We start from the raw sequence: 15114 nt of genomic DNA, 5'->3' as shown, positions 1-15114 counted from the left end.
AAAATGTTTACAATTCTCTAAATTAATGTCACGGTCTACTAGCGGACTTTGACTTAGCCTTCTCAGAAAAGCAATATTGCATCTGTCAACACTCCTGTCAAGGTTGACAAGTCAAGTTTGTTTTTACAGCCTTAGCACAAGCAAGTCATGAGACAAGCTTGTACAGAAAACAAGTCTTCAGAGGTCAAATGAATCACAAATTATGCAATAAAATCCTAAATGAATTGAATCAAAGCACAAGCTACCAGGCAACACCAACCTTAGACCCTCAGAGAAGCTGAATACAAATGGAAGAAACCTTTGAGACCAACACAAAGGAGGACTCCTCATGAAGACTGATTGCGTGCAAGGATTGCAAATACTGCGAAAACCAGTGTTTTATGACTGTGCGTCAATGCTGAAATAATATGTATGGTTGGACGATTATGGATTCAAAGGCAGTGCACACCCTCTAAAACCTGTATGGCAGAGACCTTATGTAACTTCAATGTAAAGTTAATTCTGAGAACGCAATGTGACCAATATCTGAAATTATCTGGGGGTGGACCGGAGAAACTCCTAAGCTTTCCATGTGTAGATAGAAATGTGTTCTGGCTTATTCTAGGAGGTTGGACTCAGGAAGCCATTTCACTTAATTAATCACACATAGGTGTTTATTACAGGGGCTGCTGAGTCATCCTAAATGGCCACAATTAGCTAAATAAGTATGTGTAAAAAATGAAGAGTGTCATAAGCTTAAAACATGCACGAGTTTTGCCTTCCTCAGAGACAAGTAGGCTAAAGTCAACTATAGGACTGTCGCTTTACCCACAAATTTAATGGTTTATACAACAATTAAAAAACAATAATCTCTGATTTTCCGCAGTGAAAGAAGCACAATCTAAGTCAAAAATACTCTGTGTCTAAAACAACATGGCTTCTTATTTTGAACAATACCAGAAAAAATGAAATTGTCATTAGTTATAATGTATGAAAATTAAGACTAATGGAAAATAACATTGACGTAGATAACAACACCTGAAAATAAAACTTCAATCAGCTACAGTTTTTGTTTGAATCACAACCTGGAGAAACAGGTTAAGAATCTTCTTTACAACACAGCAAAATGAATATTTTTTGATCCCGATGCACTAAAGAGTCTGGAGGAGCCTGGAAATTAATTCAAAAGTGCAGTAAAAGTTGTTGAACAACCTTCTAGGTTTTTGAAATATTGCCAAGGGTTTATCTCTCAGAAACAGAAATGCTTAGCTTCATGACTTGAATGTAATTTTAATAAATGAGAGGCACAAACTGGGACCATGTGTTTCTGTACAATGCTGAATTGTGTATTGTGTAGGACATTAGAGAAAGAAGCACTTGACTGTGCAAAAAGCTTCAATACTACTAAGGTAAGATGCTGAATTCCTATGATGGCGACAACTACATTTTCTTCTCCAATTTTCTAATGAGAGTGGGCTTTAGAAGCTAAAAGAGTAGGCTTGAAACATCCACAGCCGTTTGAGAGTAGCTCTTAATTCAAGTTAGGGTAAAGGGCTTACACAATGGCGTAATTACATAACACAAAGAAACCCCTCTCTGTCTCTGTCCAGCAGCCCAAGACTGGGCTCCTTTCATCCAGCGAGGGAACATGGTGACCAGAGAGAGAGCCGGCCGATGTAGTCTGCCCACCCCCTTCATAGACTCAGAACAAACACTTACTATTGTCTCTCATTATTTGTGTGCATGTGCATATGTGTGTTTGAATATAGTGCGTCTGTGCCCACTGCCACTCCTGTGTTCCTATATGCGTTCGATCAATAAAGCTCAGCGAGGTCACCGGCCTTCATAAGCCCCAGGATGACCCTCTGACAGCGTCTGCGTATGTTGACCATACTCGCAGAACTGCATGGGTAAGCGGTTTTGGCCCTCGTGTGTTCACCCCACCAGACCCTCAACAAGGGTCAGCTTATGGGAACCTGACCCTCCCTAAGCACACAGAACCCTATTTTCAGCCGCGACCCCGTAACCCTTGACCTCTGTCCTTCACCAACATCGGGGCAACATAACACAGCAAACATCGTTGGAGCCCAAAAGCCCATTCCTTCAACTGTGATCACAGCTTGTCCTCCATATTCACAGGGTGCCTTGAAAAACAAACAACGACTCAGATTACATAAAAAAGGAAAGTGAGGCAACTGTGAGGACTGAAGAGGGGTCTGTCACCTTGGATGAGAGATGGTACTGAATATCTATTGTATCACATGGATTTTATTGATTCTATGAGCAAAAAAAATATGCCTTCATCCATGGGTAGGGCATGAAAATATAATTCCAGGTGATTTGGGGAAAAACTCTTATTTGTCTTCTTGCTGAGTTATATGAGATCAATACCAATCTCATGTCTGTACCATAAATATAAGTCTACCACCAGTAGATGGTTAGCTTAACTCAGCGCAAAGAGCGCAAGCAGGGGCAAACAGCTAGCTAGCTAACCACATTTTACACTTTCAGAGGTGCAAACTTGTCACCTTTTGGCGAAATACAAGTCATCTGAGAGAAGGCATTCCTGTCTGCTCTAAACTCCGCTGCTGCTGGATACACCGTCTCGTGCCGCAAAGTTGAAATAACTTTTAGCTGCTTCAGGCAGCGAGCTACACTTCCAGGTAGCGTGGAACACACTTACCTTGCTAAGGTAGCTAGCTAAGTTAGCTATGGCGCTTCTCCATTGACCAGCATGGCACGGTACAGGACAGCAAGCATTTGTATATGACCTGCGCTGTGTGGCCTGTAACACTCTGTTACACAACAGATAGGAAGGTACTGAAGGACTAAAGTGTCAAAAGAGCTTTGAATAATTCTTTAAATATTCTTTAATAATTCACAGAAGTCATTCAATAATTCACAGAAGTAACATGCTCGTAAATATGTCTGTTAAAAGATATGATCAATGTTGGTTAACATTTGTAATTCCACTAGATCAGCTCTTAGTTGAAAATACAACAACCAGTGCCGAGCAAAGCACGAAGATTGCAGTGAAGGAGGACAGGCAAGCCAAAGTACGGCACATAGCTGCTCAGAAGAGGAAGAAAGCATTGGAAGTACTGGAACAGGCAAAGAAGGCAAAAAAGCAGTAATGTGATTTGGTGGAGTGGACTGCAATGGGTGGATGGGAGGGTATTGGGGTGAGTGGTTGGGGGGAATTTTTGTTATTATTAGCACTGCTTCATATAGTAGGTCTGAATATAACTGGCAGGCTTTTATGTGTCACTTGAACAGAGCTCATATAGAAAAATGTAGCATGCATCATGGGAAGGGGCCTGGGTGCTGCACATTGATAATTTTCTTTGTATTCAGGCAAAAAAATGTTGTCACCTTTTTGGGCCATTGCCAGTTTGCACCCCTGACTTTGTTCTTATGAATTTAACAAACGATATATAACATAGTGAGCTGCAGATTTTGTTATCTTTGAACAAAGAAAGGCAAGTCATTTCCCCTGTTTCCAGTCTTTGTGCCAAGTTTAGCTAACCAGCTGCTAGCTGTAGCTTCATATTTAACCGACATGTATGAGAGCAAGTAAGCATATTTCCCAATATGTCTAAATATTGCTTGGGTGTAAGTGTGCCAATGCGCATTGGCATATTTTTTAATGTACTAGCACATATTATTAAAGGCTTTTTATTCTTAACCATCTACTTCAGTGCCTGGAATTTGATTTTTTCATACAAGAGCACATTTCTTCTGTTAGAAATTATTACTGGATCTGCTTTCTCAGGCTAAATTTTTGTGAGCTACAGAGGTATTAGGGGACATTATTCAAGCCAAGCAGGAGGCCTTCCTCTTATGGAGGAGGGGGGTTGCCATGAGGAAAGGACTGTCTGTGCTTTCAAAGATTTTGTCTTTAATCAGCGGATCTGCTGGAATTAGAGGTCTGTCTGAGCCCAAGCACCCCTCCCTTTACCCCCTTCCATCCCTGACATGAGAAAGGTGTGTGTGTGTGTGTGTGTTGGTCAGGGGGGTCTTCCACCGTGGGACCAGAACGACATGAGCTGCCGCACTGGGCTCATAAATGCACTCTTTGGCAAGCCCTTGGCAAATGCAGCTTAGCATAATTCAAAAATACCAGACGGTGTGTACTGTGGAGCACCACTAAACCCGCAAAGCAGCTTTCTCTCTCTCTCATCTCTCTCTGCCCCTATCCTCCATCTTCCAAAAACACTTCTGCATAAACAGGAATTAATGCCACTGCCAAACAGTTTATTTCCTAAGAATAACAACATGTCAGGCCATCAAAAGTTGTCAGGCTTAGTTTTTGTGTGTTATTAGAGGACTCATTAAGTGGAACAGGCCACAGCTAACACCACACTAAAGCCAAGATAAATCCAATATTTTTGTTCTCCACAAGTAAATAATCTCAATTTTAACAGACATAATACAATAAATCCAAAATGCTTTAGCGCCAACATTAACCATCATAAAATATTATTTGTATTTCAAGCCTTGTACACCTCTTAGGGATTCTATCAGTGTTAGTAGGGACGAGAAAAGAAGGCTAGTTCAGAAGATACGATAAAAATAAAATACAGGTACATGCAGTGACCTGAATCCATATTATACCCAACCACATTTGCAATAACAAGAAAAATCGCATAGCATACTGGTAGTGCTAGCATTGAGTTTAGCTGATATAAGCATATAATGTTTATATTGGCAGCCATTTTTTTCCCCTTCAGCCAGCCTGTAATATTATATCCCTGCATTCATTAATAACTGAACTTCAGACTGTCACACCTGTCACACTACAAATCAAACACATCAACAGCACTGTGCAAAAAAAAAAAAAACATGTAATCATCAAATGAACTGACAGACCATACCTAATATGTTAAAAAAAATTACACATACACTAAATTATGTAAGAAATGCAGGGCATCATATTGGCGTGATGTTGATGATGGCGAGTGCTACTGAGTGTTTTCAGTAAACATGTCTTAGCTCTGTGTGAAAATGCGGCGTCGATGATGGTTTTATTGGTGGACCTGTGTGTGGTTGTGACAAAAACATTTAATGAAATCATAAAATGCATTTCGGAGCCTATGAAACTGGTCATTCTTTGTTTTATTTTTCAAGAAACAATCAAGCAAATTGTTGCATAATTGTTCAATTTCATCTATTATAATGATGGCAATCTATATACTGTTATAACTGTTCCTAATTTAACAATTTTTTATAAGTCATAACATATATTGTATGATTACAGTTACAATATCACATGTGTTCAGTCCTTTGGCAACTTATGATGGACAGCACCAGTTTATGTCCATGATATGTCAAATGTGGGGACATCAGGGCCAATTTAAACAGCCTACCATAGTGTTGCTTGTAACCACGGTGATCGAGGAATTTAAGGTTATTCTACTGTTGTACTCGATGTAAGACTCTCTGGATCATCTAAATTGCTGCCACCATCTAAATAAAACGTAAGAAATTAAAAACTTGTTTTGTATCTTCAGCTTTTTAAAACCCTTAGTCATGTGAACATTTTATGATCTTGAGTTAAATGAGCTTATTACTTGAATAACAGTAATTACTACAGGTATTTTTGATTAAATTGCACATTTTTCAGCCCAAGTGTGCTTAATGAACTCTAGATAGCAATAGTCTTACTTTCTTTTCACTCACCTAATTAAGCCAAAGTCTGATGACAATCAAATTAATCAAGTCTCTAGGTTTAAAGATGAAATGGTATTTGTTCTGTATACTTGTAATATATACTGTTTACTAATTCTTGATGTGCTTGTCTTTGTGCGTGCATGTGGTTGAAGGGTTGGATTGGTAAATCCTTGGCTCTTGTAGTGTTTAAGTGTTAATGAGTTCATGGTGTCTCACCGTGTCATTGACCGTAATTCACTTGACAAAACATGCATTGGTCTTAGCACAGGGTTCTGACTCAAGCACAATGTTTACAATGGTTATAAAGAGGTGAAGAGAGGCAGATGGCAGCAGAACAATACCATAAGCCCTAGTATGAGAGGACGTATGACTGCCTGGTGCTGGTTTAGTACAAAAAGGCTCACCATGGTCTCATATAAACTGTACGAATCTCCTACCTGGACAGCCTTTAGAAGCCGAATGCATCGCTCCTTGACATCTTCGAAAGGACACCGTCTGGAGAGCATGAGAAGGTGAGCCAGGATGTCATTCAGGTCACTGTTAGGCAGGCTTCCCAGTGCTGGAGGCAAGGGAGGCGATGCTGGTATGGGCCCGATAGCCTCAACTTTCTTCATGACCTCCTGGCCGATGTGTTCCATGGCTGCAGATCTGGAGCTGGCATCCCGGCTGCCCAGCCCGTCCCATCTCCCCAGAGACTCCTGGTCCTGCACTTCCATCTTTTGACGTAGGACTAATGCTTGTGCTGTCTTACAACAGGCTGCACAACAAATGATACATGAAACAGTCCAAGTTTACATCACAGCATCGCAGTGTGTTCAAACAACATTTGCTAGATGTTTTGAATATCATGCTTATGGGGAGCGGTCAAACATAGCATGGCAGAATTAGAGTCTGACTGATAATTCAGCCAGCCGATATTTCTGGCCAATATTAGCTTATCACACCTCACATATACATATATTGGTATCAGCACATACTGGATGTCTGCTGATAAGCAACAAGTACAAAAATGCATTTGCTGTAATTTAGAAACACTGCTGCTATTACATAGTTTGTGCACCAGGGAGCATATAAGTTTATTTTTCAACTGTAAAATGTCATGCTCAGAACTACATAGGTGTGAGCAATATGGATAAAACCTCTATCTATATATGCATTTTTTATATTGCAATATATAGTGATAAAGTAAATTTTCTTGAAAATCAAATAACATTCCGTTTATAGACTTAAAAAAAAAAACAGCAAATCAAGTACCAATCAAATGAAGGTACTTCATTACAAAGCTGCAAAAAATCATACTGATATCACACTAATATTAAAAGGTATCAATGCCACGGTATCAATATGAATGGTATGGAAAAAATCCCAGGCAGCTGACAAATTTATATTGTCACATGTTATATGTCATCATAACACCTGACCTCACTCTGGTCACAATTTCTTAATAAGCAAAGTTAAGGAATTTATCAAACATGAAAATGTTAGAAGTTTATGTAAAAAAAAAAAATCGGCAATACATCATTATCAGATTGTTACAACAAATCTGTTAGGATTTCTGTATCGGCTTCAAAAATCCAGTACCGGTTAGGTTGTAGCAGGAACACAGAGATTTAAAAAAAAACAGACAATGTTGAAAATTGTTTACCAGAAATGTATCAGTTGCACCACAGTGACACTTGGTCTATTACCTTCTTCCAAGAAAAACAGCCTGGTTTTATAAATATCCTGCACTTTAACTAGTATACTGTCCTCCATAAGCAGGCAGTTAAAGTGTTATTGCCAACTATCGATTGTGCAAACGATAATAAGCTTTTGAAATGACTATAATGATTAAAAAATGTACAAATACGCAGCTTGTCAGTTAACGTTAATGAGCTCCATTCAATCTCTCGCTGCCTGGTCTTTCAAGCTGCCCGTTAACAAAGACACCGGTAAAGTACCGCAGAACCGCGGTGAAAAACAACATTCCCACACACAAAGCTTTCAACGTGTGTCAAAAGTAAAAAGTGTCATACTCAAATACTCACTTTATTGACATTCTTTGGCGCAGTTCCTCTGATACGGGACGCCTTGCTTACAGCACTGACCAGTTACCAGGGTACAAACGGCAGGAGGCAACAACTCGGGAGTTAGCGTTTGATTGGCACAACGGGCCGGCCAATGAGCGGCGTCCATTGGAATTCTAGGGGCGGTACTATGAGGACTCTGACAAATGATTGGTTGGTGGGGAGTTGCCATGCTCCCGGGGGAGGGTTTATGGGAGTTGGATTCTCTAAATCTCTTAACATTCACTGTGCCTGGCGGGGTCTAGCGCTTCAGAAATACATCTCCCATAATACATTGCGTCGGTGGCTGGCCCCCCTTCTCTTGTTTATCAGAAATAACAGAGACAGAAAAACAGACAGGGAGAGAGAGGGAGATGTTGTACATTTCCACTCGAATAGTGTTGTATTTAACCCCCTTTTGTATTCAAGTGAACTGTCAAACTACTTACCAAAATGATCAATTAAACAATATGTTAATATATGAATGTCAACATGTGAAATTGACTGATAGAAGTTGAAATGCGATTCTGTTGAGCCATGTAATGCAAGTATGTTTTCAGGACAGGTGTGTTTGTTGTAAATGAGAAAGTAGAGAATAGAAATCTACAAAAGATGCAAAAATCTGCAAAAAGAAACACAAGTGTTTTGCAAATAGCAAAACAAGTCTCGCAGGTAACTTCTCTCAGTGCAACACACCTGACATACTGCAGATATGTAGCAGGCTGTATTTGCATACAGCTGTGCAAATGTACACCGAGTCATTGATTAATAGACTGGCTATGACACGTTACTAACCTTCAATAGCCTTAGTGAAGAAAATTTGGTTTAGCAATGGTTTTAGGGGATAGCGCCCATGCCTCAAAGAGATGCATTTCAATTGCACATTTTGCAGACCGTAAGATGACTATTTTCCTAATGCAAAGTAGGCCCTGGTCCAATCGGGCGACCTGTTGGGATCCTGTAAAGCCAAAGCTGCTACTGAAGACATTGTGGTCATGTTAATATTTTCGGGTGATATGGTGGGTTTTACAAACAATTATTATGCATAACTTTTAAAACTGGTAAAAAAAATCAGGGTTGGAACGCCTTTTTTTCCCCTATACTGCTGTTTCTCTGCTGAACTGTAATAAACCCTAACAAACTGAAGCATTTATTCACCACAATGCCGCTTTATTTAACATACTGCATCACTGCACAAGTGTATATCTGTATATCTACATCTTGTATATCCTGTAAGCTGCTCAGAGTCATTTATATCATACACATCAGCACTTTATGCCTAAATTGCACTCTGGTTAGATGCCAACTGCATCACATGGTTAAGTACTTATACTTGTTCAATGACAATATAGTTGAATCTACCCTAAATAGTTTTCCATATTACCTATTTGTGGTTAAAGGAAAATGTTCATATTGCCAGATTTGATTAGTAAAACCAAAGTTTCACATACACTCCATACATCAATGTTTGTAACATTTACATATAAAAATAAGACCCTTTTAAGAAATATTAATTATTAAATAATATAAATAAAATCCTACAGGTTAGACATTGCTGTAACAAAATCAGGCAAAAAAAAATACTTCTTATCTATGAAGCTGCAGGCAGGACTTGTGACCTCTGTATCTCTAAAATGCGGGCTACAGCCCTACTGTACATTACTGCCAATCGTTTTGCAAGGTTTTAGATTTCTATTTGGTTTTAGCTTTTCTTAAAGGGTAAAGGTGGATATAATAAACAATGAGTCACAGCACTTCAGCACTTTATTTAAAGTAGATCATTTTTATAAACATCCATTTGACAGGTAGGCAACTTGCCAACATGTGAGTTTGCATGAAATGCCTGTAAAGATGTAGTCTGGGCATGATTAACTCTCAACATTTGATTTTATCTTATTAAAATATTTCCTCTCAGTGTGTGGTATACTGTAAGTGTTGAGCTGATATTGTTTATAGGGGAAACCACAATACAACCATTCTGGCAAGTTTCACCCTCTCTGTGTTATATAATATGATGGAAAAAAATGTGCCTGATGGTGTTTCCGTAACAAAACCTTTATCAGATGTTGCAATCTCTCTCTCTCTTCACATTATCTTAGAAAATATGTAACAGTTTAGCTTGTGATGGTGAAGGAGGAGCGCAGGCGGAACTACAGCGAGGAAAGCGGCAAAGAGGAGGGAAATTTAAAAAGTCCGGACTGCCTGGTTTGGTGGCTGACAGCAGGACAACTGAGTCGCTGGAAGAAGTCAGTTAGCCGCATTACAATCATTTACAACCAACATAAGCAGCCTGAGAACATTGGATATAAGCTTATGATTATTTTCGAAACGACTATCACAGAATGGAGACTTACAGCGATCAGGTAACCATCGCGTCAGCCGTTAGCTCTCAGTGTGGCTAACACGTTAGCTTTGGCATTGTTGTTAAGCGTTACTTTCGCTAAGTGGTCGACAGCTGTTACATTTGTCTAAAGGACGGCGTCAGATAGAGATAGTTAGCACTGCCTTTTAACGAAATATCGTAACGTTAATTGTGAATAAATCGGGTTGTTTTTGTTTACGTAACATTAGCAATGTTGGAATTCTTGAAGTTTTTAAGAGTTTAACGGTGCGCTTGTTTTGAAAACAACCTCCTGGTTGCTGGTGCACAGTGTTGTGCTTAGATTATTAGTTAATCTAGTGTGTTTAGATCAATTACTAACAGCAGTAAATTTGATAATCAGTCAGTCGTTTCACTCATTAAATCCAGGAAAACACTGAACTTATCTGACTCCTGCTCCACAAATGTAAGGATTTACGTGTAAGTTAGTCGAACAGAACAAAACATTTGAATACATTTTTGGTTGTGGGGACATTTGATGAGCATTTTTCTCTATTTTCTGAAAATGTATAGACTAAACAATTAATCGATAACCTCTTACATCCTGTAAAGTGACCTCTCTTCCTTCTTGTCTGTAGATTTTAGACTCACCCTCCAAAAACAGTTACATTGGAAGCTATTACCAGCCTCCAGACAGGATACTACCAACACCAAGAGAGCTGGAGCTCCCTGGACGCTCATCCATCAGCATGGACTCACAGATAAACAGCCCTCAGGCCTCACAGCCCAAACCTAATATTGACAGTAAAGGTATGGCTCAATGCTTATGTCATGGGGCTCGTCTCCTACAAGGTTTTGGTTATGGCCACCTGCTGTTACAATCAAAGGTAAGCTTTTCTCTTCTTGTTGAACTCCTCTTCAGCTGTTGTGGATGCATTAAAGACCCTCCAGGAGAAAATCAGGCGGTTGGAGCTGGAAAGGAAGCAAGCGGAAAAGACCTACCAGCATTACTCCCAGGATGCCCAGAAGGAACAGCCGATCACAACAGCGTACACCGTGCACAGCCAACCAGCAATCAGCCTGCATGAAACTGATAACTCTAACAGGAAAGGTAAGTGATAGCCAGTGGGCACCTTTTAGACATTGAGGATGAAAATGCAAATTATTTTCTGTACATGTTTTTAATAGTTGTGTGTTTGTGTTTATGATTACAGAGCTGGACTCAAAGCTTCAGTCAGCGGAGGCTCGCTGTAAGGTTCTTGAGAAGCAGCTGGACTACATGAGGAAGATGGTTGAAAATGCCAAAAAGGAGAAGAATGCTGTGATGGAGAATCAGGTACAACTACAAAACAAAAAATGTATATAAAAATCTTTATTTAAAAGTAGATCCTAACAATAAGCCTGATATTAACCGTATTCAAGATTGTTTATGTTTGCCAAATAGTCTGGAAATAATGTTTATACTTTTTATATAAAATTGAACTCACTCATTTTACTAATATTATTTTTACACGTGACCCTTTAATTTCCTGGCACTCCTGTTATTAAGTAGTATAAGTCAACAGCCACATAACCTGTCTTCCCTTTAACTCCCCACCAGGCTTCACTGCAGAAACAGCAGCCAAGCAGTTCAGACGACCAAATTCAGCGGGAGAAGCTGGAGAAACTTGAATCGGAGTGTTTCAGATTGAGTAGAACCCAAACTCTGGCAGAGGTACGTCTCGGTTTTCCAGTTCATTAGTACATTCGACTAATCATCACAAGCTGAGAAATATATTCATGATATCAATACAAGAGGGCTGTGATAAACTTTCAGATGAAGCTTGCCATTCTGGAGCAGAAACTACTGAAAGAAGAGCATGAGCGCAAACTTGTACAGGAGAAGGCAGATGAGGTCCGTCCAAGTCAACACACACACACACACACACACAGACACACACACACACCGACGTACACTCTTTTTGGGTCAAGACTCAACTTTTTCACTTTGTTTGCTAATTCTGCATACCACAACATGTACGTATTTAGCAGAAAACATAGCCAAATTTGAATCTTCTTATGTTGTTATATTACTTCAACCTCCTGTAAAAGGTGCTTTATGCTGTGTAATGATGTCAAAATAATATTTTAAAGGATAAAAAAAGAAATAATGTTTCTTTGAAACTTTAATTATGCTGTTATTGGCACATCCACAGCTGCGGAGGGAGCTGGACGTCAACCTACGATTGTCTTCACCAACTACTGAGGAGATTAAGCCAAAGAAGAAAACAAATAAGACCACCAGGGTACTTTTCAAACAGCTTACAGCTACTTGATTACCTGCATTTACTTGATGAGAGAAATGTTTGTTTGGATAATACAGTAGTGATAACAGCTGTCTTCTACCTCAGAAAACATCCAGACAGAATGAGCTGGCATCACCAAGCGGCCTAAGGCACAAAAAAATGCCCTTTGTTGCAGGAACAGTAAGTCAGTTCTGATGCTCTTAAAAACCATGTAATATTATCCGTTTGATTCCTTCTGATTGATTTTGATTCCCTCTACCTTCACAGTCGACAAGCCCAAGCCATTCAGTCCACGCCAACGTACAAAGTATCCTTCACATGATGAAGCACCATCAGCCTCAGCTGTGTGAACGAGTAAGCGCTCTGCACAGGTCTGGCTGTGGAGCCAAGAAGAGCCTCCAAAAGGCCTTTTCTCCAACTTCCACCACTTCTCACAAGCTTGAAAGGAAGCCAGAACAAGCCGACCAATCACTGAGCTCGCTGTCTGACCTGCTCCTGGCTCTGCAGGACGAGCTAGGGCAGATGAGCTTGTGAGTAAACAACTCTATGGGAGCTCTTTCATGATACTAATACAATATGTTGACATAATGGAGGGATGGGATTTCTCATTTTCTTTTTAGGATTTGATTTGTTTTTAATGCATAACTATGATTAATTTCTAAAGATTGGTTATTTTCATGTGTAGTAATCTGTGTTTCTGTGTGTGTCAGTGAGCATCAGGAGTTGGTGCGTCAGGTAGATGCAGCCCAACATCGGGAGCAGAGGCAGGACCTGCAGAGAGAACTGGAAAGGTTGGTTGCCAGAATGGAGGAGAAGGGAGCTCAGATCACGAAACTCCGCAAACACCAGCAGTCGGTATGTGAACCAGCACTCAGTACAACCCAGAGGCTCAGAAACTTGAGTGCGTCCAGTGCTTGTTTTGAAGTGTCGGCTGATGACCATCCTTAGTTGCGTGTCTGATGTTTTCTGTCTTCTGCTCTTCTACAGGTCCATAAATGGACCCACAGCAGTGAGCAGCAGCCCTGTGCCAATGAAGTCAAGAAGCTGAGTGGGATCAGACCGCCCAATCCTTCGCCTGTTAAGACTAAGCAGAAGGGAAAGAAAGCTGCGGCCACTCACAAAAATCTGCAGATTCTCAGAGAGACCCAGAAGTTCCGCAAAAGCCTAAAACAGGACGACGTCTCCTGGGAAACATGAGTTTCTCTCAAAGATGCCTTTGATACTACAGCTGATTGGACCACAAGACTCCCCTCGGTATCTTGCAGCATGTTTTCTCCTCTTTCCAAAAAGTTCTGCAGGCCGTTTTAGCCAACATAACAAATAAAAAGAGGGAATAAAGTGTTTTTGTGTTTTACTTTGGCCTTAATAATGTGTTAATCATAAAACCTGTTAAGCAATAGGTGATTGATTTAAAAGAAATCTTGCACATACAGGGTCCTTCATAAGTAGAGGGTATTGCTTATGAACCATGACTGTACCCTGCCTAAAGAATTATGTTTTGAAAGTGAATATGTCTGTGTTATATTAAGTACATCCTGTTCTAATGAAGATATTTTTAATATTTTACATTTTTAATAAAGCTTATTCTGTCATATTATAATGCTGCCAAAACAAAAGTTGGTCTCTATTTCTGTACTTCTTATTTCTGAGAACCACCAGGTGGCAGTGCTCAGCCTATATCTATTATACAAATGTAAAGGCCTTCACCTATAATTTGTGGTGCAGTTGCATGGACTGTAATAAGACATGATAACTCTTGTGCAGGATCAAGCTCCAACTGTCATAAACAGTCTATAATTGAAATGGAACAAATGCTTTGTGAACTCTGTTACAGCAGCTGGCTGGACAGCTGAGTAAATGTAGCCTTGACCACAGGACAAACGGATGTGGTTTTTATCGCTGTGCACAAGAGGGAGGAACTGCTTTTTTTGCCACAAGATTTTACCCTTTTTCTCAGAGTCAAAACTGCTCAATTCTCTTAGATTCAACTATTACTCATCTTGATTGTAGGCTGGTCAGATGACAGGACACATTTCTGGCATGACTGAGGCTTTTATGCTTTGTTTATTTCAGTCAACCTCCTTTTTATGGTATGAGTAACCACACGTAAAGCTGCATCATAACATCCCAGCATTATCTCCTCAGTATCAGTCTTCCATCATCGTTTTTAGTGTCTCATCAGGTCACATTTTCCACACATAAGTAGGATTTTTGTCCTTAAAGCTTATCTCAGTCACTCCCTACACCAAAAAATAAGTGAGAAACCAACTAAACATGGGCTGTTTAGTCACAAATTGTTGAATTAAAAAAAAAAAAAAAAAACTAACCTAAAATTAAAATAGTGGACATTCCTGACTGAGGTTCTGGGTCATGGGAGAAGATAACAGCTGACTTGTTTTCTACATTCAAGTTTTTCAGTTAATAGCCAAGCTAACATTGCTCAGTTCTGGTATTCTTGGTATGATTCGAAGTTCACTGCATGGTTAGCTGAGAAAATTAGCCTAAATCTGATGCATTGTTTCTGTCTGCTGCTGTATTAGATTACTGAACACAGCATTCAGGTTAGCTGAGGCAAGTTAAGACCACTCCATGCCCACATATAACATCTCCCATCTCCTCCTAATCAATCACTCTCCTGACCTGGCAACTCCAATAATTTGTGACTGCACACCCTTCCTTTTGTCTGGTATTGAATAGCAGTGTATGTAAAAGGGCTGGGTAGGTATGAGTCTGTGTTAGGCATTTTGCTGTGGGTGTGTGAAAGGGTTGCCTACAAACAGCTCCTAGTCCATCATATTATCAAGATAAAGATATA

General features: G+C 39.8%; 2 protein-coding genes across 3 annotated transcripts in view; one reads left to right on the top strand and one right to left on the bottom strand.

Moving 5' to 3' along the window:
- Positions 1-7783, bottom strand: part of sesn1 (sestrin 1) — a 56593-nt gene extending 48810 nt beyond the window's left edge. The window contains exons 1-2 of the mRNA XM_042390228.1: positions 7677-7783; positions 6087-6406 (exon numbers count right to left, since the gene is read on the bottom strand). Coding sequence (XP_042246162.1) covers positions 6087-6365 — 279 coding nt within the window. The 5' untranslated portion in view covers positions 6366-6406; positions 7677-7783. The remainder of the gene's footprint in view (positions 1-6086; positions 6407-7676) is intronic.
- A 2070-nt stretch (positions 7784-9853) lies between these two features.
- On the top strand, positions 9854-13638 carry cep57l1 (centrosomal protein 57, like 1). 2 transcript variants are annotated; one of them, XM_042390635.1, is made up of 11 exons: positions 9854-10057; positions 10653-10824; positions 10937-11125; positions 11229-11350; positions 11615-11728; positions 11831-11908; positions 12210-12299; positions 12405-12479; positions 12567-12829; positions 13010-13154; positions 13287-13638. In XM_042390635.1, the coding sequence occupies exons 1-11, from the start codon at positions 10037-10039 to the stop codon at positions 13494-13496; spliced, it is 1479 nt and encodes a 492-aa protein (XP_042246569.1). In that variant the 5' UTR covers positions 9854-10036; the 3' UTR covers positions 13497-13638. The 2 variants fall into 2 exon arrangements, with proteins under 2 accessions (XP_042246569.1, XP_042246570.1); XM_042390636.1 differs by lacking the exon at positions 9854-10057 and adding an exon at positions 10354-10494.
- The last annotated feature ends 1476 nt before the right edge of the window (positions 13639-15114 follow it).

This window comes from Thunnus maccoyii, chromosome 17 (assembly GCF_910596095.1).
Source record: "Thunnus maccoyii chromosome 17, fThuMac1.1, whole genome shotgun sequence".
Lineage (NCBI taxonomy): Eukaryota > Metazoa > Chordata > Actinopteri > Scombriformes > Scombridae > Thunnus > Thunnus maccoyii.
This window is presented reverse-complemented; position numbering and strand designations above follow the sequence as displayed.

Bases quoted from the DNA above. Each gene is read 5' to 3' on its own strand.
- cep57l1 (XM_042390635.1), top strand. From the start codon at position 10,037: ATGGAGACTTACAGCGATCAG. The intron at 11,126-11,228 runs GTAAGTGATAGC...TTATGATTACAG, and splicing joins TGATAACTCTAACAGGAAAG to AGCTGGACTCAAAGCTTCAG. The intron at 11,909-12,209 runs GTCCGTCCAAGT...GCACATCCACAG, and splicing joins TACAGGAGAAGGCAGATGAG to CTGCGGAGGGAGCTGGACGT.